At 46.8% G+C, this 24756-nt stretch overlaps 1 protein-coding gene across 1 annotated transcript; it reads left to right on the top strand.

The window, feature by feature from the left end:
- Window positions 1-603: 603 nt before the first annotated feature.
- Stub1 (STIP1 homology and U-box containing protein 1) lies at window positions 604-22635 on the top strand. The gene is made up of 7 exons (XM_077671022.1): window positions 604-830; window positions 7086-7284; window positions 7513-7678; window positions 8100-8166; window positions 10580-10636; window positions 13718-13834; window positions 18814-22635. Exons 1-7 carry the CDS (start codon window positions 729-731, stop codon window positions 18937-18939), a joined length of 834 nt encoding a protein of 277 aa, XP_077527148.1. The 5' UTR covers window positions 604-728; the 3' UTR covers window positions 18940-22635.
- Window positions 22636-24756: the final 2121 nt, after the last annotated feature.

Raw genomic sequence — 24756 nt, 5'->3', positions numbered from 1 at the left:
ATACAGTTAATGTTGTGCCGGGGAGTTTTTCTTCTTTCCCATGACAGTTTTTAAATTTTTTATAATCAGGTGACCTCACAGACATTTGTGAATCGCAGCTGTTTCAGTGCACTAGAGAAAAGCAAAACTCGCAAATAAGTTATTTCGTGATTGTTGTGGTTCGGGATGCATCAAAGAGAGCAGAAACAACGATTTTGTGTGGCAAGATTATTTGAGGTTTTCTTATTGCGGTGAAAAAGTAGCACCCACTATTTCTGTCGGTTTTCTACTTCTAATACCGAACAATTTTCTTTCGTGTCCTGGATTTTTTTAGATGTCTAAAATTGTTAGATGCTTTAGAGATTGGTAGAACGATTTTCCAGTCCCCTGGCCCATCCCCTTGTGGATGCACTATCATTCTCGCTCTTCGCAGAGACCAGCAGCGAATGGTCCGAGTTCATTTTTTTTATTTAATTTTTGTCCGACGTCGCAAAAAAATAAAAAAACAAGTTCATGTTGTTCGGAAGAACTGTTACAGCTGCGCTTCCTCCGTGGTTTCAGTTTCCGGACCTCGACACTAGCGTCCTCTGCCACTGGCGCGAACGTGTAAAAAAGTGTTTTTGTCTAGGCCTGTGGAGGGCTCCGGAAATAAATGGCGACAGACGCTCGCTGGCAGACCGGACAGGCGACGGAGCAGTGACTTTTTTTGTATTGCTCGTCGATCCCGGATCCGGTGCCACGACCGGATAATGAAAGACGACATGACTGCCATCGAACTAAAGGACCTTGGTAACAAATTTTTCAGTGCCCGCAAGTACGAAGATGCCATATCCTGCTACAGCAAAGCGATTGTAAGTTGTGACGCTTCGATCTTTGTTGGTCAAAGTCAGCCTACCTCTGCCTTTCCTAAATTCTCCTACCTCTGTGGGAGGTGTAATAGTTTGAAACGAGCTTAATTAGCGTTCGTGACAACGCGAGTTAAAATTGGATTAATGACATGTCACGCGTGCGTCCTAGGCGTCTCGTCTAGCTTCGCCGTAGTGAAGAACCGCTATTTTTTTACCGCACCCTGGTGACAAATATACAACGCTATAAAATGAGGCAAATGTCACACGGAACTGATTTCATTCTGTCGGGTAATGTGACCTATACAGGTAGTGTCCTGTTCCGATTTCATGCCTAGTTATCGAATTGTTCATTTTTCATCGTCGCGCGTCAAAGCCTCTACGCCGTATCTGCTTCGTGTGAATTGTAAATCAGTCTGGTGTGCTGTTTCTTATCTTGTGTTGCGTCAAATTGGAGACCTTCTGCTTCTAGCTCCTTCGCTATTTGGCACGGTGGCGTCCGCTTCCGTTTCAGCTAAAATGTCAACAAAGCAAAAGTTGTTTTGACGTCGCCACGAATCCGACCAGTCGTCGCGCCGTGTGTAGGATTTATATTTTATTCTTGACGAAACCAGACGAAACCCGTGTAGTGTGTCCTCCGAGGCCTTGCAAAAGACGATGCAGTTATTGCCTCAGTGTTGCAGGCGTTTCCGCGCGCACAAAAAACTAGCCCAGAGTTCAAGAACCTGGGAATGGCGCGCGGATTTTGGTTCGTGTTGCTGTTACGTTTTTCCGTCTTTACTACGTCTTTTTCGCGGAATAATGTAAAATACGCTTAACGCAGTCAACCTGTGCTACCATCTTTTGTATGGGCAGACGACAGTTTTTAGCTCGGCGAAATAGCTCACGTGCGAACTTCGCGCGACTCTGCAGTGAGTCATATCATACCTAGCGGGGGGTCCTCTGTTTCTAAAAGCAGCCGCTTCAATCGCCCTATAGTTGGGGTTATCGTGTGGGGGAAATAATCATTCCGCTGTCTATTAACAGCCGACAACCTAGCTGTCTCTGCGTCAGCGTGCGTTCGCCGTGGTATTGACCACGCCGAAGACTACAGTAATTCCTCCCATGTTTTCTTTTCATCAGCCTTACGGTTTTTTACAGGACGTGAAAACGAAAACAAAATTTTCTTGAGGGGAATGTTACCCTGTAAAATTTGGTCTGTATTGCTATTCTAAAATAGGTTTAATACGCGAGTTCGAACACGGGGGGCTAATTTGACATGTATAGCGGCATTGATCAGGACACATGCTGCTTTGAAAATTGTGTCCCATAGCTTTGAAGAAAGTGGAAAATTTCTTCAGCAATCATACCCAGCCCTGTGATTGAAAGACCTGCATTTTTGAATCCTCGTTTCTATTCTGTACTGTAGGCACCCCAACAGAAGGCAAGCAACAGGCCAAAACCCATTCACACTTGCGACGAAATCGAGCGAAAGCGATGGAAATTTCTGTCGCTCTTGTTGCCTGGCATCGCTTTCATCACTTGATGGGAGCAATCGGTCTCGACCAATTTTTTTTTGCCGCCGTCGCACTGTTGCTTTTGAAGCAGAAGCAGGAGGCAAGACTTCCTCACTTCATATCCTGGCGAAGCACTCGGATGTTGTGTGTCCTCGAGTGGCGAAACTCCCGTGAAGTCTCTCTCCGAGCGCGAGACAATAACAATAAAAGCAAAAAATCGTCGTCGCCGTCGCTCAATGTCGCGTGCAAGTGCGAACAGCAGGGGTAGCGATCGCTTTCGCTTTTGTCACGTCGCAAGTGTGAACGGGCCTTCAGAAAACTGTGAGGGGCAATTAGCCAATTGAGCCCTGGATTTTTTATTTCAAGCAAAAATTGTTTTTCTGCTTGTTTTCGTGGAGCTTTGGACCTCAGAAGCACATAAATAAAAAATTACGCTATTAGTGCAAGTATTTATTAATTTACAGGCCTGACAATGAATTAGGTCATTAGGCAATTAAAATTTTTTTGTTTGTAAAAAACAAAGAATTTTTCTTTTTTTCGTAAAACCTGACACCCTGACCTTACAGAAAAAAATATAAAGCTGGTAATCCAAGTATTTACAGATTTGTAGGCATTTTGACAAACTGGAATTTCGGTTTCCTTGCCCGCCCGGTCGTAATACCCTCTGTCCACTGAAGCTTCTTCTGTTTCATATCATCCAGCCCTGCGAAAACTCAACAACGGTGATGTCTATCGCTAGAGGCATCCTTCAACAACCCTCACCCAGAAAGCTAGCAGTTTTCGTTTTGTTCTTAAGGTACTAGAGAATATTATGCGTTGTGTCGTCAAATGACGACGCCAGGGCCAAAAGGGTTAAATGAAACTCGTTTTCATGTCACAAAGGTCTCGATAATGTCACCAATAATAATGATGATGATGTCAAGCACGTCGGGATGAGTGCACACAACAGCACAAGCTAGGGAGAGGTCATTATCGTCGCAGGTCTAGTTCGAATTTGACACCATCGACCAGATGGCCCCTGTGATAAGGAATCCGTCCTGTTGGAAAGGTGACTGGTGACCCACTTCCCCGTAGCCGAAGGGTGTTAAGCGGTGGAAAAGCACTGCATAATGTGGGGGGTATATGGCGACAAAAAGGGGGGGAATTCAAAGAAGGATTTGAAAGGAAACAAAAGATCATTCTCGGCTCACCCAAGCACGTGTTACAGCAACAGACGAAACTCACTAAGATTGGTGCAGCAAGACGCCAAGAATGCAGTCGGGAGCTTTGGCGCGCCAGTGCCGGGCATTGACGTGTCATGTCATTTAAAAGTGTTCAATGCAAAGCCACTGCAACGACACATTGAGTACACTGTATAGAGGTATAGAGTCAATGTGCGGCTTTTTAGTCTGGTGGGATCACTACATTGCATGCTGGACCAGCAGGATGTGTCAGTGCAGAAGTGGTCGGGGGTTCTGCACTGCCTGGCTTACAGTAATGGTGTGTAGCCGTGTGTCTTTCACGTGTTTGAGTCCCAAAGAATATTTAACGGGGCAAAGATTGGGCTCGGAAGTGGACATCTAGGCTGCGGTGACCCAATGGTTTAAAGGGTGTTTCTGCAGTCTTTTTTTTTGTGGACGGTATTGGTCGCCTTTCCAAGCCAGGAGGACACACTTTTGAATTCGTTTGACTGCTTCAAAGAAAACCTGGTGTGTCTGGCATCCTTGTGAGCATCACTTTAGTTAGTTCTACCACGTCAGCTGATATACTGTTTTGTTCCATCTTAGTAAATGCACTCTTAAGCCCCAACCACATGGAGCGATTTTGCAAGCGACTTGGGGAGCGACGCGACTAGCGACGAACTACTTTTCGCCGCCGACCAAGTCGCTCATCGAATCGCTCGGTTCTGGGTCGCCAGAAACAGTCGCTCGCCTCCTGGAAGTGGCCTCAGCGACTAGCCAATAGGAGAGCCCCTACGTAAGCACGCAACCTCCGGTTTTGGAAGAGAACGGGGGGGAAGATTTTGCAAATCCACGCAGACGACGTTTGCGGTGCAGCGGCAAAGAAAGCTTTGCGTGGCAAAGCTTGTGTACACGCTGAAGCAGAAGCAAGAAGGCTCCCGCACACACTGGGTGAGACCCGTGTGGGAAAAACGTCAAGAAAGCGAATTCTTCACGGCGTTCATGTTGGAGCCGAGAAACGAGGTGCAGAAGGAAAAGCGTGCGCTATCGCTAACCCAAACCAGTTTTAGAAATGCAATAAAGTGCAAAAAGCAAGGTAGAAAGGCGTAATACTTTTTAGTCATGCTTTTTATGACAAATGAACAGAAAAAAATGTTTGCAAACAACCAGCGTACCAAGCGCGTTACTATGCGCAGTGCGGAAACATTGAAATCGCCATCCTCAGTCGCATGCTCAGTCGCTCGAGCCGTCGCTGTCGTGTGGTTGCCTCGGCGAGCGACTTCGGTTCGGCGACTGCGGATCCTAGTCGCGTCGCTCGTCGCGTCGCTGGAAAAATCGCTCCATGTGGTTAGCGCTAAACAGGCTTCGTTTGATAACACCTTGTGTCATCGTCGTGTTTCTTTTGGGGTTTTTCAAAAGATGTCACCCCTGCTGTTGTAAATGAGGTCAAGGGCTCCATTTCCCCGTTGCTAACAAGAACGTGTGTGTACACAATTTGAGCTTGCATTAAGATACTTCCTGTGTTGCTTAAATTTTTGTAGTCAGGAAGCATCACAACCAAAGCTTCTCTTACAAGGGCAGGCCTACGTTTGAAACAAGCAGTCATCACAAAAAAATGTAAAAGGCTGTACTACTGATCAAATATGAGTCTTGAATGGAACCTTTTTTTTTTTTTTGCAATCAGTTATTCTTGAAACAAATCTACGTGCAATGTGTTTGTAAACATTTGCTTTTTACTTGAAAACATTTTTTTTAACCCACTGAGCATGGCTTACTGTGAGCATAGTGTAGCACACTTGTAAATTTTATAGTTCATAAATTTCATCCATAAATTTTGCACTCTGTAAGAAACTTTTCTGTGTAAATGATGGAATGGTTGATTTTACTGTCCATCAAAGGCATTCAGTTTAAATTCCGTTACAGCTCGCAGAGTACTATGGAACTTGGTCATAAAGCCTGCAAGGTCTTGAAGCATCCGTACATCTATCCCACATACTTTCATGTTGGAAATCTTTCGAATAAATGCATCTTGAACAAATACCACTTATATATATTTTTTTTTGAAATTTTTGAAATCGTGTTGACCTTATATTCTCTATTTAGCAGCTGAAGGAGTTGAGAGATAAAAAGGGTAGAGGCAGGGCAAACTTGATGAATCTTTGTTTTCTGTCTTAGGAAGTAACTGTGTCTTACTAGCACGAGGTCGCGGGTTCGATTCCCGGCCGCGGCGGCCGCTTTTCTGATGGAGGCGAAAAGCAAAAACGCCCGTGTGTACGAGATTTCGGCGCACGTTAAAGATCCCCAGGTGGTCAAAATTAATCCGGAGCCCTCCACTACGGCGCGCTTCATCGCCTGCATTGCGTCGGCGCATTAAACCCTACAATCAATCAATCAACTGTGTCTTACTGGAGCATGGGTGTGCCAGCCACTAGGGCACATTTATTAAGGTGTCACTTGTCATTTTTGAATGTTGAACAGCACTAATCGGACATGCTGAGCTGGTTCTGGAGCTTCGAATGGCAATTTGAACTGTCATTAAAGGAGCCATGAAGAGAAAATACAACTTCATTTAATTTGAAAGGACTAGGGTTCAGTATCTCACTCAGCTCCATTACATCCACAAAAGATGTTTTTTTAACGAAAAAAAAGCAAGAATTATTCAAAAAATTTCAAATTTTGCGCCACAGTGACGTGTTATGAGCAAGAATGACGCCATACGGGCCAACAATAAAACATAATTTTTAGTGCGTTAACGTTAGCATTCAAGTGATGTGGTCAAATGGAACTAGAGGCCCCATTACAGACGTCCAGTCATGTGTTGTCGCGACAGGTGAGTTAGGCGGCCGCCAATCGCACAAACAAGGTTCTGTGACGTCATAGAAAAGTTGCGGGAAATTGGCTAGGGGGTCGTGACTGCTTCACACGTTTTCTTTAATGTCTCCGTTATTTGTTCGAAGATTGAGATGATATTGGTATCATTGTTATCGGGACTAAGCAGTCTTTGAATAGCAATCCACAAGCGTGCACAAAACATGTGCTGACAGCATTTTTTTTTGTTTTGTTTTGTTTTGTTTTCCCACAGCGACGGTGTTGAGAGTGCCAAATTATCTTGTGATCGTGGAGCAAGTGATAGGAAACAGAAACAAGCAAGGAGTTATGAAAATTGTGCACTTTAAACCCAAGTTTTTACTCGTCAATAATTGTTTTTTGTAATTATGGCATCCAGAAAGTGCTCCTGAGAGTACGACCGTTCGCATTTCGAAGGCATTTGGGAACCTCAAAGGTTGTTGGTGGTGCTTCTTTGACTCAAATGGCATTTGAACCAAAGGCCTTTGAAAAACGTCATGTAGCAGCTCAAAGGTGTCATTTGACATCGACTCAGGGGCCTTTGAAAGGCTCGTGTAGCACGGGTATAAGTTAGTCAATCCCCCACCAGTTTTTCTATTTTAAAGTGTCTCCTTTCCAGTGTAGTGTCAGCCAGTTCCATCACAGTGCTTGGTGGAACTGGCTGATCTGCATTTTTGTAATTGGTGTGGTATGAAGGGGCTGCCATGAACCTCCCCCACATCCAGTATTAAGTGAGCCAATCCCTTCATGTGTCACAGATCAAGAGCCCCTCGACGGCGACGTACTTCACAAACCGTGCACTGTGCTACCTGAAGCTGCAGCAGTGGGAACTGGCATGCCAGGACTGCCGGCGGGCGCTGGAGCTGGACTCGAGCTCCGTCAAGGGCCACTTCTTCCTGGGGCAGGCGCTGCAGGAAATGGAGTACTACGACGAGGCCGTCAAGTACCTCCAGAGGGGTGAGGCTTAGATGGGATGGTGCAGCAACTCACAATAGCAGTGGTCTTAGAACAGCACCTTAAGGCACGCCCTGTTGCACTTGCTGTTGGCAGCAACTTGTAAATAGCGGCAGACCTAGAACAGCACTTTGAAGCACACCCCCTCTTATTAATAATGCCAAGGGGTGACCACTCTTGCTGGATGGTTAATGGTGCTTGCCTCCTTCCTGCTGTCCCTGCCCCTTGCAGCGAGCGACCTGGCCCGTGAGCAGAAGCTCAACTTTGGGGACGACATCTCGTGCCAGTTGCGCATGGCCCGCAAGCGGCGCTGGCAGCTGCTGGAGGAGAAGCGGCTCCAGCAGGAGATCGAGCTGCAGACCTACCTCAACGAGCTCATCCTTGCTGACAAGCAGAAGTGAGCGTCTCTCCCTCATGTCTCACCCGTGTCTCACCCATGTCTCCCATCCTCGTCTCTCTCCAGGATGTCACTCCTCTCCTCTCTCTCTGTTTATCTCTAACATTGTCTTTCTCTCCTCTCACCAAGTGTGCCAAAATTGGTGACATTTCGCTAGCTGCGTCAACGAGTATTGAAATCTTCCTTCCACCTACAACAGCTGATACAGCTGCGGAAGTGGCTCCAACGCCTAGACTCTTGACTTTTCCCACAAATTCTCATACTAGTTGCGAAAAGAAACATTCAAATTGATCGATCGATGCACCGTGCTTGTAATAATGCATTTCCCTTCATCCCACCCACCGCTTTTGTGTGTGTGTTTGTGCGGGTAAAACTTGCGTGTCAACTGTCCTTTGGCTTCTCTTTTTCCACCCCCTTACAGGAGGGTGCAAGAGCTGAAAGTTGCTGGTGCCCGCCCAGGGGACATCGAACGCGTCGAGTCTGCTCTGGTTGGTGCCACTGCCTTTGGCTTATTTCAAAGCGAAAGCTTTCTTAGTGGGACCAATGGCGTCTTGTCAGAAAACTAATGCATTTCCCCATAGACCGGTCAGTTGGCCAAAAAGCTCTGATAGGATCTCTGGACACATGGCCCGTGCTTGAAAACGGGCTGCCATTCCGTCAAAAATGGTTGCTTGAAAATTCCGAGAAAGGAACGCTTCTAGATAAGACAATACACTCATCGATCGTGAGTAAGGAGCACAATAGTATACCTTTACCTTGGAAACCACGTACCGGTATGCATTTAGATCGTACGTGGATGCATTTGCTCGTAAATCTGTGAAAAATCGACTGTGACGCTCGTTAATTGGTTAGTCGCAGCTTATAATAAGGTGGGTCCACGCAGAGCTTGGAGGAAATGAGACACACTGAGGTGGGCGAAAAACATTAACAATTAGTTTAATGGGGTGCCTCAGTGGTGCCGGCTTCCTCACCAGGTTGGGTGGACTCGTTCGGGTTGCAGGGGTGGTCAATCGTCGACGGGATGCCGATGGGTCAAGTGGGTCGAGGGCCAGGAGATGGAGGTAGTGCGGGGCCGGCGGCTTGAAAGGCCTGCACGGTGGATTTGCGGGCCGGAACGGGAGGCAGTACCGGACCGGTAGTTCGGCGGGCTCGAGGTGTAGGCCGCGGTCAGGAAGGGGAGGCCGGGCAGGACCGGTAGCTTGGCGGGCTCGAGGTGTGGACCGGGGCAGGAAACGCTGGCAGCGTGCGGGCTGTTGGGAGGGACGTGCTTTCGGATTACTCCTACGGCAGCCTCCGAACAGCAAGACGGTCGCCCCAAATCTTCCCCCGGTCCCCTCCGTCCGTTCCTCTTTATCTCCTCCTCCTCCTATGTCCGAGCATCGGCGGGGAAGAGGGGGAGAAGGGCCGGCTTCAAGAGACGGTGGTCGATGCGGCTGTCTGCACCCGTCAAGGGCGCGTCGAGCAGGAGGGAAGCCTGGCTCGCCTCGAGGCAAAACGGAACCATATGTCCTTAGCGAAGCGGCCGCGCGTTCCCACGGGAAAACTTCCGGCAGTCAAAGTTCCTCCATCTGGTTTGGAGTAGCCGGGGCACACACACGACCGTCACATGACGCATGGGTGCATTCTTCGTTTGCAATTTGGGTCTTTGAAAGTTTGACGATCGATTGGACGCACTTTCAGCGAAGCTTGGACACACTCTTAGCTTTCGTGCTTCTCTCAGTTTCCTTTAGCAAGGGATGGTGAAGTTTCTTGTGTTTGTTTTCACTGCCTTTTTCTGTAGCTTGCTTTCCAAAAAGCACGTGGCTACTAATGGACAGACGGGAAAAGAGTGTAGTTATAAGGCCTTCACTCTGTGGAGCAAAGTTAAGCTGTCGTCGCCAGAGAGGTAGGTGGAAAAAGTGAGCCTGAGTACTAGGGCTCATCTCTAGCTCACGATAATGCGTACACATGGTTTTTTGGTGTACACTGTTGTGTGTGTCCAACACTACAAAACCCTCTGTCTGGAAGTGGGCCTGGATGGCGGCACCGCTTGCTCGTCATAACGGACTGTGCTCCCTACACTGTACCAATGCATTTAAATCGAATGAATGACGAAAAACTCGTGGTTGTTTTTAAAGCGAAGCTTTAAATTACTAGGTGAAAGGCAAATGTAGTGGTCCTGTGTACTCGAAGAACTCCTTAGGCACAACCATGTGCGTGTGCACAAGAAAAAAACCAGATTGGAGAGGATTTAGAAGTAAGGGGAGGGAGAGAGAGAGAGATTGGCTGGGTTTATCGCAGCATAGCTCTCGCACATCGAGCTACTGCGTGAAGCAAAGGTCAAGGATTAACGGATGAAAAGGTTTATAGGGCCAACAGAAAGTAAAAAAAAGAGAGTGAGAGAGAGAAGCCAATTGTGGAAGTTGTGCAATGCGCGCAGTTCAAAAATTCTGTGATAATGCTTCGTGCCGTAACCTGTTTGTTCCGAGCCCAAGTGTGTGAAATGTGACGTCCCCCCGCCTTCCCCCCCCCCCCCCCCCCCATCTCTCCCTCCGGTGATGACCAAGGTCAAGGCATGAATTGTAACTAAGCTAAATACATATCACAGCAACAACACAAGTTTCTGTTGTTAACCGCTAGCCAGTCTCATAGCGCGCAGGCTGCAGAAACAATAGGCCCAATATTATTGGCAGTTATGTGTGAGCTGTTTCACCTTGTCCTGCCCTTTTGGCATAAATGCCGCGGTCGACTTCCTGTGTAACAATTACGTTCTTGCAAAGCCATGTAGCATCAACTGCTTTAAATGGGAGGGACTTTTTTGGTTTCGCAGTTATAAGGCTTCCACGTGCTACACCACTGGTGTCCACTATTCCTGGCCTCTCGTCAGTCCTTTCTCTCATGCTTGTATGTTTTCTCTTGCAGGACAAGTACATATCAGATTTGAACAGCATATTCGCCAAGGTGGACGAGAGGCGAAGGGTGAGCTTGGGCCCATTTCTTTTCTCTCTTTTTTTTTTCGATTCAGCAGAAGCAGTCATGGGCACGTTACCAGTAAAAAGTAACAGTGTTGCAGTTACCTTAGCCAAAAAAGTAACTCAGTTACAGTTACAGAGTTTCCAAAAGTAACTTGTTACAGTTACAGTGCTTTATAAATGTAAGTAATAGGTCACGAAACAAATGATTATTTATGAGACGTACAAAGGCACGCGGGTAGCCGAAATTGCATGCGGCAAAACTATGGACGGAGAGAACCTAAAAGGGCACACTCATCCCAACACCAACAATCGTTGTGTACGCCTCATTTTGTTGCACCAACTTTTTTGTTGGTGTAGCTGTGGTGTCATTACGGGTGCCCCGTTCTCAGCAGACCCCTCTGTGGTGGTCTTTCTTTACAAGTGCAGGACATCTTCCTCTTTGGCAGAGGTCTACTTCCCCCCCTTTTTTTTTTCTTTTTTTCTTTTTGTTTTTGCTCGACTCAAGATGAAGAAAAATATTAAGACATCGCCTTAATAACCAACTTTGGTCTTCTGCCGATAAAATAACCGTCTTAGCGACTTCTTCTCCTTAACTGCGAGGGTGCCGTCTTGTGAAAATGTGAAAGGTGGAGAGGATATGGGAGAGAAGAAATTTCGGAAACAAAGAAAGGCACTGTATGTCATTGGATCAATTTTTATAACAAATGGACTAACTCTAATGGCATTCCCATTACAGTTACTGTATAAAAAGTAACAGTGTTACAGTTGCAAGTTCCTCTAACTTACAAGTAACTGGTTACAAGTTACTGAAAGAAAAACTAGTTACTGGTAACGCGTTACTAGTACAGTGTAGACCATTTATAACGTAACCGCTTATAGTGCGGGACCGGATATAACGCGGGTTTTTGCGACCACCGGTTTGCCTCCCATAGAACTCAATGCATAAGCATACCGCTTAAGATGCGGTTGGCCGAAGCACAATACCGTTTATAGTGCGGTTTTTCGGCGGGTCTGGTGATCGACCGGCGCAGCTGTGGCATCGTTTTAGGGTAGCAAAAGAAAAAAAAAAAGGTGAAATCGGCCATCTGCCGCAGCGTGCACCCCTTGCCCTCCTCTAACGTAGACACCCAAAGAAAAAAAATAGGCACCCTTTAGTTCGTGCGTACCTGATAACCACAACTGACCTTGCTTGATGCATCTCGGAAGATAGCGAGTCTCCCCATCCGCGCGCGGCAAGTTGATTTTATTAATCGGGAACCGCATGGCCCGTTTTCGCGCACGAATCGTGCACATCAGCGTTGCGCGTTTTTTTTTTTTTTTTTTTTTTTCGTGCTCGTGTCGACGATTCCGCGCTCGCGGTGGCTTCTTCGCGTGGCAGTGGGAGGAGCCTGACGACTTGCACCAATGGGGAGACGCGCTCCGAGCCGGCTAGCCGCGCCAGAGATGTTTAGGCTTACCACCGCGGTATTTTTTGATGGGCGCTTTCACAAGCAGCGTGGATGGCAGTTTATATTCCACTTTTCGCCCACATTATTAGCTCCTTTCTTGCATGAGCATCTTCGCCTGCGCCCCGTGCGGCATTTCAGCGAACGGTTAGAAGCGGTCACTGGAACTTACTGGAACTGCCTGCACCGCTTCACGGCCAGTGCCGACGCCATGTTGCCGCCTTTTACCGCGCCGCTCACACCACGCCAGTTGTATCCGCGCTGGCGTGCACTGCACGTTTTCGCGATACCAAATCTACCACGCGGTTCACGCTTTAGAACGTTGTTGCTGATAAGCCACAGCTCTTTCCCTTTCCGAACATTCGAGCGGCGCGAAGCCAAAGATTTCCACCACCAGTACGTTGCGCTGATAAGCAGCCGCCTTCGGCATCGTGAACGCAAGGTGGGGTAAAAAAAAAAAAATCCCGCTGGCGTTCTTATCACGTCTTGCGGCATCTGTTCATAGATGCTAAAAACGCAGCCATGGTCTCAAAACAAACACAACGGAAGTTAAAGCCGCGCTCGCCGTCTGTGAGACTGCGCTTTTGCCCTGCAGCAGCGGCTGATGTTAAAAATAACACGAAATATAGACCGTGCCTCCGTTTTTAAGTGCTGTGCGTTTGAGTGATGATAAATATAGGTTGACTTGAGAGATAGGTGGCGATGTGGTTGAATTCGCGCGTGTTTTGGTTATAGTGCGGTACCGCTTATAGTGCGGATTTTTGCGGCTCCCGCGACATACGTTATAAGCGGTCTGCACTGTAACTATTTACTGCCCAAGACTGAGCAAAAGTAAAGCAATGAATGGTGTTGCTGTAATTTCACTAATCATATCAGCAGACTTTTTGATCAAGTAGCTTTGCTCACATTGGCTTGCACTTTGTCTTTGTGTTCACAATGAACGTTTGTTTGGTTGCCCGTACCAGCCTCTGCCTTTGGCCATACCTTAATTGACTGCAAGCCTTTGCTATGGGTCAGACACTTACAGCCAGTAGAGATAGGACAGTTTAACAAGGGGCCATGAACACAAAATACAGCCTTGCTGAGTTTGAAAGAACTTGCCTTTGGGAACTCACTGAGCTCCATTTCAACCATGAAGAACTTTTTTTTTTTTAAGAGAAGAAAGGTGTGTAAAATCGAAAAATCAAATTTGTCAGTGCACGTCAGTGGTAATAGCACGTTGCCGTTCAAGTGATACGACCATTGGAACAAGAGGTCTCAGTACAATTGCCTTGTCACGTTTCTTTACAGTGGGTTAGGACGGTGGCTGCCAGTTGCCCAAACAAGTCCCCGTGGTGTCAGAATGTCCCAGACAGAAAGTGGCTGGGGGTTTGCCGCTGCTTCAACTGTTTTATATGATATCTAGATTATTTGCTTGAAGTTTGTGATAAAATTGGCATCACTGTTATAACGAACACCTTATGTAGATCATGAAATTAACTGTTATTGTGACAAAGCCGTCTTTTTAATGAACAAAATTTGTATTTTGTCTCTATGGCCCTTTTAAGAACATTCACCTAGGTCTGTTTTGGGGCAGTTGCACTTGCCGGGGTATTCCCAAAGGTTCAAGTTTGGCGCCACTGCTTTTCACACCCGTGCAGAAGCGGGATGTGCCTGACTACCTGTGCGGAAAGATCAGCTTCGAGATAATGCGCGAGCCCGTCATCACGCCCAGCGGCATCACCTACGACCGCAGAGACATCGAGGAGCATCTACAGGTGAGGGGAGAGGGAGGGAGGGAGGGAGGGAGGGAGGGAGGGAGGGAGGGAGGGAGGGAGGGGAAAACACTGGGAGTGTACTGCAAACGGGTTTGGGTTGATCGTGTGGTGGAACCTCAGGCTGCGCATCCATGCTTCAAACTGTAAATGCAAGTTCCTCAATGTCACGAATGCTTGCCTCTCTTTCCATAATATCGGAAAAATGCCGTTTTTGGTGGGTTTCAGTCAAGTTTGTTTTCATGCAAAAGCTTGAAATTAAAAATACACAAGTCTTGCGAAAATGAAGCTAAGCAAATGTGCTTTTCAATGGTATAGCTTTAGAGATGAAGTGAAATTAAGTTAGTTAAATTTGACAGTCAAGTTTTTTTTTTTTTTAAAGGGTTTGAATAAAAACATTTTTTTAATGGGCAATGTCTCAAAATAAAACAATTTAAAAACTTGTAGGGATATATTACTTGCACCCTTTTGAAACCCTGGGAAAAAAATTGGCAAGGCTTGCACTAAGTCTCGCAACGCCGGAACCACAGTGAACTGGAGGATTTCTTACTATGTAAGCACCGAAGCACACACCACTGCGCATTGCATTAGGTTAGAATTTTTTTTTTTTTACATGTTCTGCCGTCGCTTTTCCCTGTGGTAGTAGTAGTCATCGTCATATCCATCTATATCGTTGTCTTCCTCGTGCATGACTGGTGGGCCCGGATCATTTTGTCCACAGAATTTCATGTTTCTCCCAAAGTGGAACGTGTCAGCACGCGCTATTATTGGCGGCAACCAGCTTTGCGAACTGGACATCTGTAGCGCGAGATGTATTGTGCTCCCCCTATGAGGCGCGGACACACGTGAACTGTTTTCTTGGTATTTTTTGCGGGCGCCACACGTTAGCCTGGATGACGCCAGGTGCTCCTCATGAAGCACGTGTTCATGAGCATGATAAGCAGTAGGAGTAACTATGACTGGGAGGATTTTTGATTAAGCTGCACACATTACGGTCAGCAACGGTTAAAAAGTTTTTGGTCTGGTCGTTTTAAGTGTATTTTTGTTTTTTATTGCGACAGTGGTGGGGTCCAAAAATATACATTACATAAAAATCAAGATGAATGCACAATGTAATTTCTCCAATGAAATTTTCGGCAAGCTTAATAAGGAACTGTGCCCGAAATATGCTTATATTTCAACAGGAAAAAAAAAAGAGCATGTTTCAGGGATTAAAATCTTGCGTATATATTAGCAAAATGCTCAGTAAAATGGAAAGCCTTAGCTAGAATGGTTCCCTGCCAAAGAATTTACTCCCAGCCCTCGGGTTGCGTGGGCCATTGGGCAAAGAAGTTTACACCTGGGTCTCTCCTCGGGCAAAATGCCAATCTCCCTTGACGAGGAGATGACAAGTCCTGTTCAAATGATGCGTACACCCTGTAGATAAGATAAATAACATTTGTGACATCCATAAAGCACTCAGACTGGCCGCAGAGTATTCAAACAAACTAGAAGAAGAGACCAAAGCCTCTTGATAACCGGCAACCAACGTTGGAGGCCAGTTCTTTTGATTAACCTTCTCGGAACTGAACTCCGATAACACCACATCGTCCTCAGACTCACCGCTGCTGATAACATTGTGGAAATCTGCGGGAGGTCCAGCCAAATCGTGGAATTTGCGGTGTTTAGTACTGCGTGTCGACCTCGTGCGCACGGCCTGGAGTTACAGCTTTTGTGGCGGGAAATATGAAAACTATACGAAAGGAAAACTTTTACTTTTCCAGCAGCACAGCAGATGACACCAGGAGTTTTTATAGGGGCCAGGAAGAAAAAATATAACATTCCAGCTACCAAGGATGATTTTTTAACTGAAAAAAAACGGAATAAGTATCAATCTGCTTCTAAGTTTCATGCTGCAGTGATGTAATAGGGACGGAAGTGACACAGTATGCATAAGCGCTAAAACGTAAGTACAGTGTAGACCACTTATAATGTAACCGCTTATAGTGCGGGACCAGATTTAATGCAGTTTTTCTTGGCCATTGGTAGGACCCCCATAGAACTCCATGCACAAGCGTACCGCTTATAGTGCGGTTGCCCGAAGGACGATACCATTTACACTAGTTCGGTTTTTTGGTAGACCTGCTGATCGAGTGGTACAGCTGGGGCGTTGTTTTAGGGGTGTAAAAAAAAAACAAACAAGAAAAGATAGATTCCGTTATCTGACGCAACAACCTGCACTCCCTTTTCTCCTGTGACTTAGACAGAGAAAATAAAAGAAATAGCCACTCCTTAGTTCACTTATTCCCTTTGCACTCATGTGATAACCACCACTGCACTTGCTCTCGGCACACCTCTGAAGATAATAAGCTTCCCTGTCTTTCCGGGGGCAGGGAGGTAAGTTGTGATTAGAATCTTGTGCAGATAAGCAACCACCCTTTTTCTTTTCGAACATCTGGAGATCGCTAGCCGCGATGCGGGAGGTGTCCATTACCTGTACATTGTACTGATAAGCAACTGCCTTTCAGCATTGCGAACGCAAGGCGCGGATGAAAAAAAAGAAGTCGGGCTTGCTTTCTTAACACATTGTCTCGCTGTCATAAGTGGGGCTGCTTCCCTCTCGGCAGCGTCCGTTCTTCTAGATGCTAAGAAACGCAGATGCCTCGAATTGTAAACGCAAAATATAAGTTACAGCACTCGTGGTTTCCTTGACCGTTGTTGCGACCGAGTGGGGGCACCCGATGCGAGCGGCCAGCCGCTGTTGCAGCCGTGAAGAAGTCCAGAAGCCGTAGGCTAACGTAACTGTTTACTTCATAGCGAGAGATGAGCCAAAGCCAAAGAACAATGCCCCGACGGGCAAGGTTACAATACAGGACTCGAGCAGAGCGACAGCATGGATTCGCTGCTCAAACAGGAATGGGTTACAGCGCTTGGGCGGCTTCTATTTATACCCAAAAGCCGTAGCGGTCAAAACGCCAACAAGCGGCAACACGCCACGAACGTCACAGACACACACAACTCTTTTTTCAGAGTTCGTGAGCAGTTGATAGCCTTGGCGGGCGTTGAGTCCGGGGAGGACTCCGCTGAGATCGCGGGGCGTCTGTGTCCTTGAACAAGTCTCGGTGCGCCGCTGGCAACCGCCGGAGTTTGAAGCGCTGTTGCGACCGGGCGGGGGCACCCGATCCGAGCTCCGTGGCCTCCGACATACGAGTGGTAGCGTGTATGATGCGGGCGGCCAGCCGCTGTTGCAGCCGTGAAGAAGTCCAGAAGCCGTAGGCTAACGTAACTGTTTACTTCATAGCGAGAGATGAGCCAAAGCCAAAGAACAATGCCCCGACGGGCAGGGTTACAATACAGGACTCGAGCAGAGCGACAGCATGGATTCGCTGCTCAAACAGGAATGGGTTACAGCGCTTGGGCGGCTTCTATTTATACCCAAAAGCGATAACGGTCAAAACGCCAACAGGCTGGAACACGCGCAAACGTCACAGACACACGCAACGCTCTTTCCAGTGTTCGTTAGTCGTCGGTAGCCTCCGCGCACGTTGAGTCTGAGAGAGGGGAGAGAGGAGGACTCCGTTGCGATCGACGGGGCCTCTGTGTCCTTGAAGAGCGTGGAGACGAGCCACGCAGGCAGCCGCCGAATGCGCAGAGAGCGAAGCGTCTGACGTGGCTTATCGCTACTTGTCACCGACATGATTGCGCCTGTTTTCGAAGGCGCACGAGTGGCTTCGCCGCACAGCCGAGGAGTGATGCGGGGAAGTACTGCGGCGCTGGCCGATTCGTAACAGCGCGTTGAAAGCGAGGCGTCTGGCCCGGCTTGTCGAAATTTGAATGATGAGTCACCGACATGGTGGCGCCTGACGAAAGGCGCAGTAGTGGCTTCGCCGCATTGCCGAGGAGTGATGCGGGAGAGCACGGCGGCACTGTCCGATTCGTAACACCGTGCAGCAGCCTCTGATGCATAAAAAAAGACCAAATAAAGACCGCACTTCTTTTTTTTTTAAGTGGGGTTCGTCTGAGTGATGATAAACACAGAATGATGGAAAAGTATCTTGCGGTATGGTTGTATTCGCACATTTTTTGTTTATAGTGTAGTGCACTTATAGTGCTGATTTTCGCAGCTCCCCTGACATACATTATAAGTGGTCTACACTGTGTAAGTGTGTTTTTAACTGCACGTTAACATTTGCCCTTTCGGCCCTGGTGGTGTCAATTGACGCCATAACGTAAAAGTTCCTCGAGCGCATTGAGAACGAAACCAAAAGTGCTGGTTTTTTGGGGAATTGTTCTTCATTGATGCCTATTGCGATAGATATCACTGTCATTTCATTTTAGTTGCCACGCTACAAAGGAGACGCTCCGATGAAGACGAAATTGCAACACTGAGGCTGAAAAAAATGGCAGAACGAGTTTTATTCCCAAGCTTGTAATTCTATAAATACGTGCATTATGAAGCTGGTTTTTTGTTTGTACGTACGTGTAGTCATAAAGTTTACGAAAATATGCAAAAGTGATGTCTCAGCTCGACATAAAATTTTTCAGTGCCAGATGTCCTAATTAATTGTCCCATTAATAATTCCGTAATTACTTGCACTTCCAACTCTATTTTTTGTCTCCGGGCTTATGGGACCCTAAAATTCAATGAAACACACAGAAAACTTTTTTTTTTGCTCAAAATAAGAGTCTGGGCTAAAGGGGTTAAAGTGATGTGGTTTAGCTGAACTAAAGGCCTCACTACAATCGCCTAGTTATGTTTCGTGGCGGTGGTGTTGGCCGGTAGCCTCCAACTTGCATTTTGTTTTTTAAACCCTTTAAAAATGCCCCACACAGTTTAGAAATGTGCATTTGAATGTTACGACCTCGGATCTTACACGCGTAGTATAGAAAAAGTTAACATACCACTCAATTCCTCTTCATTTGTGGCATTTGTGCTCTGTTCTGGTTCAGTTCCTCCGTGAACTAATTCCTGTCGTTCCCATCGCTCGCTCGACCACCTGCAGAGGGTGGGCCACTTCGACCCAGTGACGAGAACCCAGCTCACCCAGGACCAGCTGATCCCGAACCTGGCCATGAAGGAAGTGGTGGACGCTTTCCTCGTCGACAATGAGTGGGCCCTCTACTACTGAGGAGGAGGGGAGGGAGAGATGAGGGGACGCACTCGAGGCGGCAGCACCACTGCACCCACTTTTTGTGCGCGCTACCTGGTCGATAAAGAGAATGCCAACAGTGCGTTTGTTTCTGGCACCCTCTTGCTTTTTTTTTTTCTCGCTCCAGTTGAGGCTGTCGCAATCGGATGCGGCCGTTCGTTCCATAGATTGTCATACTAATACCACAGTCCTTCAATGCTTTTCTAGTCATGAAACTCCCGGCCAAGTTTCGTACGGGGACAACGGCTACCGCGAGGGGTGCCACCGAAGATCGGAGGGCATCGCGTGGCCGTCGCTGCTCTGTAGCGCGACCGGCAGGCAGGAACGCGGTAGCAGCATGCCCGTTCGCACCAAATTTTTTCGCCACTCACAAAATGACAAGTCCATTTGAGCGGCCCACAACATGTAAAGCGAAAGCGCACTGCTGATAAGGCGGCAAGCGTCTGTTTTATCTTACTCCGTGGTCCGTTCCCTGCCAAGCGCGCTCTGACCACGCCCCCGGCTGCCCTCCGATCAACACCAGCGCCGCAGCGCGGCCTCCCATAGCGTGACGGCGAAGTTTCATGACCAGAAAGGCATTGAAGAACTCTGCTAATACTAACCAGCGACAAATCTGACACTGCAATTGTGCACCCTCATGGGTGCCACTGTAGCAGCTAGCGACGTTCCTCGCTTACTTGGCTTGGCTAGCCGCATGACTTCGTTTTGCTCTCCAAGATCAACCAAAAAGGGTAACATTTTTGTCTCGCTAGTCTGGCATGAAGATTCGAAAAAATTTCTGACAAATAAATGTTTGGGGGGCTCCATTTTGATAGAATTGGACAACGTTATTACATATTCTTTTACGATAATATTGTTGCTTTTTCGCAGCCATAGGCAACTTTTCAGCCTGCTCATGAGACATGCCGTGGACAAGTAATGCATCCCTACCCAGAACGTGATAAAACGCTCACCTAGACATTGCGGCCAGATTTTCTTCTAGTAAATATTGGTATGGAACCCTGCGGTTTGTTTATCTAGGCCAGTGTCTCTTATCAATTGATGACCCGGTGCAAGTTGAAGCTTGCAGAGGATATTGTTTCATGACGTTCGTGCACGCAATGATGAAATCGCTCGCCACGCGAGTGTGACTAACCAGGCTGTACTAGTGGCTACCAGCACGTTGTAGATGGCATTCACTGAAAAGTTTAGCTGCCAATTTTTTTTCGCTTGGCAACTCTGGAAACGGCCACGGACATGGCCGTGGCGCTATGGACAGGGCGCAGCTTGTGCTACTGCTCCCGCACACCGCAGATGAAAAAAGACACCAGCATGCGTCGTCTGCTCTGTTTCAACCCGAATCTCAACGGCGGTGTCAACAGAGATGTTATTAATGGCACATACATTGGAGTCGAGGCATTACTTTGCGTTCGGTAGGGTAGAGTCTGGAATATCCAGCACACGTCATGGGCTTAGCGCGGACCAGTACCACCATCCCATGGAGCCCGACGTAACCAGTGATGGTGCACTCACATGGTTGCCTGCATGCGTGCCTCGCCAGTGAATACAACCTATAGTGTGTTCAGCAACAGCACATAAAGGAGAGGACGGGTGAGTGAAGTATGGAGAAGGTAATTAGAGGGGGCAAATAGCGTCCTAAATTTTTTTTAGGCAGCCAGGTTACTGTCGACTATAGTGGCATGAACAGAGAGGACGGGAAGGCGGGGTAAAAGCACAGGAGTGGCGTGTGGTCTTTGATAGCCAGTTCTAACAAGCGGGGTGCGTTACGACAGGAGGTATTGGGGGAAAAAATTGACCTCTTCAACTAAGCCTCACTGCACAGCAAGTGGTTCTATGGTTGACCACAGTTGCATGATGGTGACGCCCGAGCTTAGTACTGAATATTGGCTGTACCGGTTTTGCAACTGAAAATGTTTCAATAACGGGATTGTTATGTTTGTCATTGTGTGCCGTGATTTAATAGTCCTGGACAGTTCTCTTAATGCACGCCTGTCAGTCATTGAGGAGTTTATCCCGAGACATCTTGTGTAATCAGCTTGCAGTCTTTTTTTGGGACGTGACACGCAACTTGTCATCACAGTTTTTGTGTGATCGTTCCAAATCTGCACTTTCAGAAAGCAGAGGTTGCATCCAGGCTGGGCAGTGTAACCCGCTTATAGCAGTACCAGTTGCTACAACATACCGGTCACTGGCGGTACCACCCAGCTATGCCCAGGTGTGTTTATGTACAATGTGTAAAAGTTAGACTTGTATTGGGTTCCTACGTCAATGTAGGAATGTACTCTTGATATCAACACCCAGTCCATAACTAGACTGGGGGTTGATATCACGTCTTAGCCATATTCAATTTGTTAATTTTAAATAATTTCAATTTCCTTTATATGAGCTTGTTAGGACAAAACCTTAAAATTTATTTTTGGGCACCTGTGTCAGTCAAAAAGTTCCCAACGTCTTCAGCATGGCAGGATAGCCAAATGAAGAGAAATTTCATGGGGTTTTTAGGTAACAAGATAGCATCAGCATTGCATCATTATAGTTGGGTCTACCGAATCCCGTTAATAATCATCCCAGTTTAAACAAAATTGAAAGTTCAATTTTGGGGGGGTTTATGGGCCAAGGCTACACCCGGGCTAGAAGCCATGCCGCAGTGGAGGGCACTGGATTAATTTTGACCACCTGGGTATCTTTAACGTGCCCCGAAATCTCAACACACGGGCATTTGCGTTTTTCACCTCCATCAGAAAAACGGCCGACATGGATCTAACCCGCATCTCTTTACCCTTGCAGCATACCACCTTAGCCATTGAGCCGCAGCTGCGGATTCCTATGGATTGTGTTAAGTCGTCAGTGTGAACACTATTTTGTCTACATGGCTGTTAAGTGGCGCTTCTAGTTTGTTATTTTCTTTAAAAATTGCGTTTTATTATTATTATTTTTTTTTTGTGCCCAGTTTGGTTACAGCAATTCAGTTATACTGACGACATTTGGGTGGCACTTATGAATTGTTACAAGTAAGTTCGATTTTCGTGAAAGTTAGTAGCTGACACTGACATCATGTTACAGTTGATAAATATTAGATATTAGTCTGTCACAGTGTGTTGGCAAGGATATAACTTTATTTAAGTTGCTTTGAGGGGCAGTGGTAGAAGCGACCAAGTTGGATTCTGGATTAACTAACTAGATTACGAGCATGTCACACTTAGCAGCACCAGCTGTTTGATGGACTAAACAGCAACGAGCTGTTTTGTTATTTTTATATTTTGCCCCACGATTTGTGGCGGCACAAGCTACGATGACCGATTTGCAGAGCTTGTTACTGAACAATTTGATTTGCGATGCCTTACACTTCACCTTTAAGATCCACAGGGAATAAGGAAATGAACTTCTCTCCTTAATTGTTTGTTACTGAACATAGGAAGCACTTCTGGTCGTAATTGAAAGCTGTGAGAGGTGTAATTTTCATACGCGAAAGGAAAAGCTTCATCATTAGTGACCCTTCAGGTGCACAAGCTTGGTATGTGCGAACATTCAGTTGCGTGATTTCTTGCAAAGGAGCAAGCTGGCTGTATCCTGCAATGTCTGTTGTTTGACTCGAACAAATGCTGTTGATTTCGGAGGCTTCGATGTCTTTGTTGCCTCATCTCGTGAAACATTAAAAGATGGAATGTTTTTACATATCTGGCTTTCAGCTGGAGTGGAATGTTTTTTCGGAAAAGTATGTGGGTTGCCAACTGCTGCCTGCCGTCGCCCTGTATCAGTAGTGCATGTTCTGATGCGCACTACGTTCTATGCGCACTACGTCTGCGCACTACGGTTGTCTAATGTACCTAATGTTACAACTTTACTGCGAGCACCCCTGTATTGCCCTGTATTGCCTTAATGTCCCGTATTGCCTTGGAGCGCCCTCACTACACCCTTTAGGCTTTGCCCTGAGTGCGAGTGTACCCCCCTCGGAGGTGACCCATACTACCCCAAGGGATGGAGTCGCTCAGAGTCGTTACTCTGTTCTGTTTGTGTTGGTCCCTTGCCAGTGATATGCCCTTCTTTTACACCTAGTAATTGAATGTTGCAGTGTAGGGTTCAGGCTGGGCTTTTTTATACGAAGCACCCCTCTGCTGACGCAGTGGCCGCAGTGTAGAGGAAGAGGCATTGCATTGCACAGGTCAGAGTGCTAGCCGTGGGGACAGTTTGTAGGTAAAACTGCACACAGCCACTTCAGCTGTGTTGAGATGCCAGCTGAGGCTAGTGTGGTGCTGCATGTCAACGAAATAAGAAGGCTGAGTGATAACTGTGGTGTGAACATCGCCTTCGCTTCACCTTGACTGGTGTCCATGTTGCCCTCCAGAAGAAAAGGTGGGTGGCAAGTGGTGCACCTTGGAGTACACCAGTGTCGAGATGAGCAGTTTCAAGACAAGCGTAGAAAAGGAGCCACCCGGAGAGAAATATATAGAGAGTGTATACTTCGAGGTGAACAGTGCTGAGGTGAACAAGTTCTCGCAAACCAACCTATCTCTAATGCTTGTATCGCTGTTAAGCGTTTTGGCAGTTATTAGTGCTCTGTGAACATTTCTTTTGTGCTGCTTTTTTGTTTTCTTGTGAGCATTGTTCTTGAAACTCTGCAGTTCCAGGCATAGTGATTGTTGTTGATGCCAGGGGTTCTCCATGCGCAGTCACGTGTGGATTGCACAGAGTTCGCTTTTGTTTTCAGGATCCCTTTGCACTTGGCTCTACAGGACCTGCACACTTTTTACCGCGCATAGTTAAATGCATAGGCACACGGGGGCAGGAAAAACTGGCACGGACTAAGAAGGCCATCCTTATTTTCCCTGGGCCGTCCCTACTTTCTCAGCACCCTTTTCCCTATCCCATTTCCAATTAAGGTGCGCCGTCCCTAATTAAATGGGGCCTCTCAGACACCATGAATTGGGATAGTGTTTCCTGACATGTAGCTGCTATTCTGTGTACTTTACAGTGGGCAGTCAGACATTTGACGTGTCTGTATGGCCCTCAACACGAGAGAAGCTTTACCATCTTGACGAGGGATTGCAGTATCGCAACTTTGTTCCTCATTTTTTTCACCATGCTGCCATGATCTTCTGCAAAGTGTTATTGTGTTTATACCCTTATTGGCAATGCCAGCATTCAGGCTTGAAACACAGAAGCAAACAGCATTGCATTGCAGTGCACTGTTAAGTATGGTGTAATTTTGAGGAAGCAACAATTCCCTACACAGCAGAAGTCACTTAGTCTTAACAAAAGCGTTTAAGCTAGCCTTAAACCTTCAGTTCTTCCCCGTTTCCTTACTCACTATGACGACATCCTGTCTTATCCAAAGTTGTGGCCCTGCTACAAGAAATGTTTCTATATCCTCCTGAGTCCCAGACTGATTTTAGTGCAACGGATTTTTGTGAAACTTTCAAAATTAGTTTATGAGGGCCTCTGGATATAATAATAACAACTTATTATTCACTGCAAACTTTCGGACGTGTGTGCCGCATTGTCCTTTATATTGGACATTGGGACTCTATGCGGTCTTTTCTAATGCAGTGGTATTGTTACACGCAAGATGTTTTTTTGTGATAAATAATTTGATCAGGTAAACGTAGGAACGTTTTATTTACAAACTGCTTTGTTCACTTTGTGTGAGCTCCTTCATTCACTTGGTGTGAGCATTTTCGAAGCATCTCCTGTCTTTGGTGACGCAAAAGAACAAATGACACTTTGTGCAGAAGAACTTCGTCTTCTTGTTGCATCCTTCGAGCCTGCAGCGGGCCGCATTAGGAGCATCTGTCAGTC

The sequence above is a fragment of the Haemaphysalis longicornis genome, unplaced genomic scaffold (assembly GCF_048455015.1).
Source record: "Haemaphysalis longicornis isolate Haplotype H1 unplaced genomic scaffold, Haemaphysalis longicornis Haplotype H1 scaffold_5, whole genome shotgun sequence".
In the NCBI taxonomy this organism is placed as follows: domain Eukaryota; kingdom Metazoa; phylum Arthropoda; class Arachnida; order Ixodida; family Ixodidae; genus Haemaphysalis; species Haemaphysalis longicornis.
Note: the sequence above shows the minus strand (reverse complement) of the source record. Positions and strands in the feature narration are given on the sequence as shown.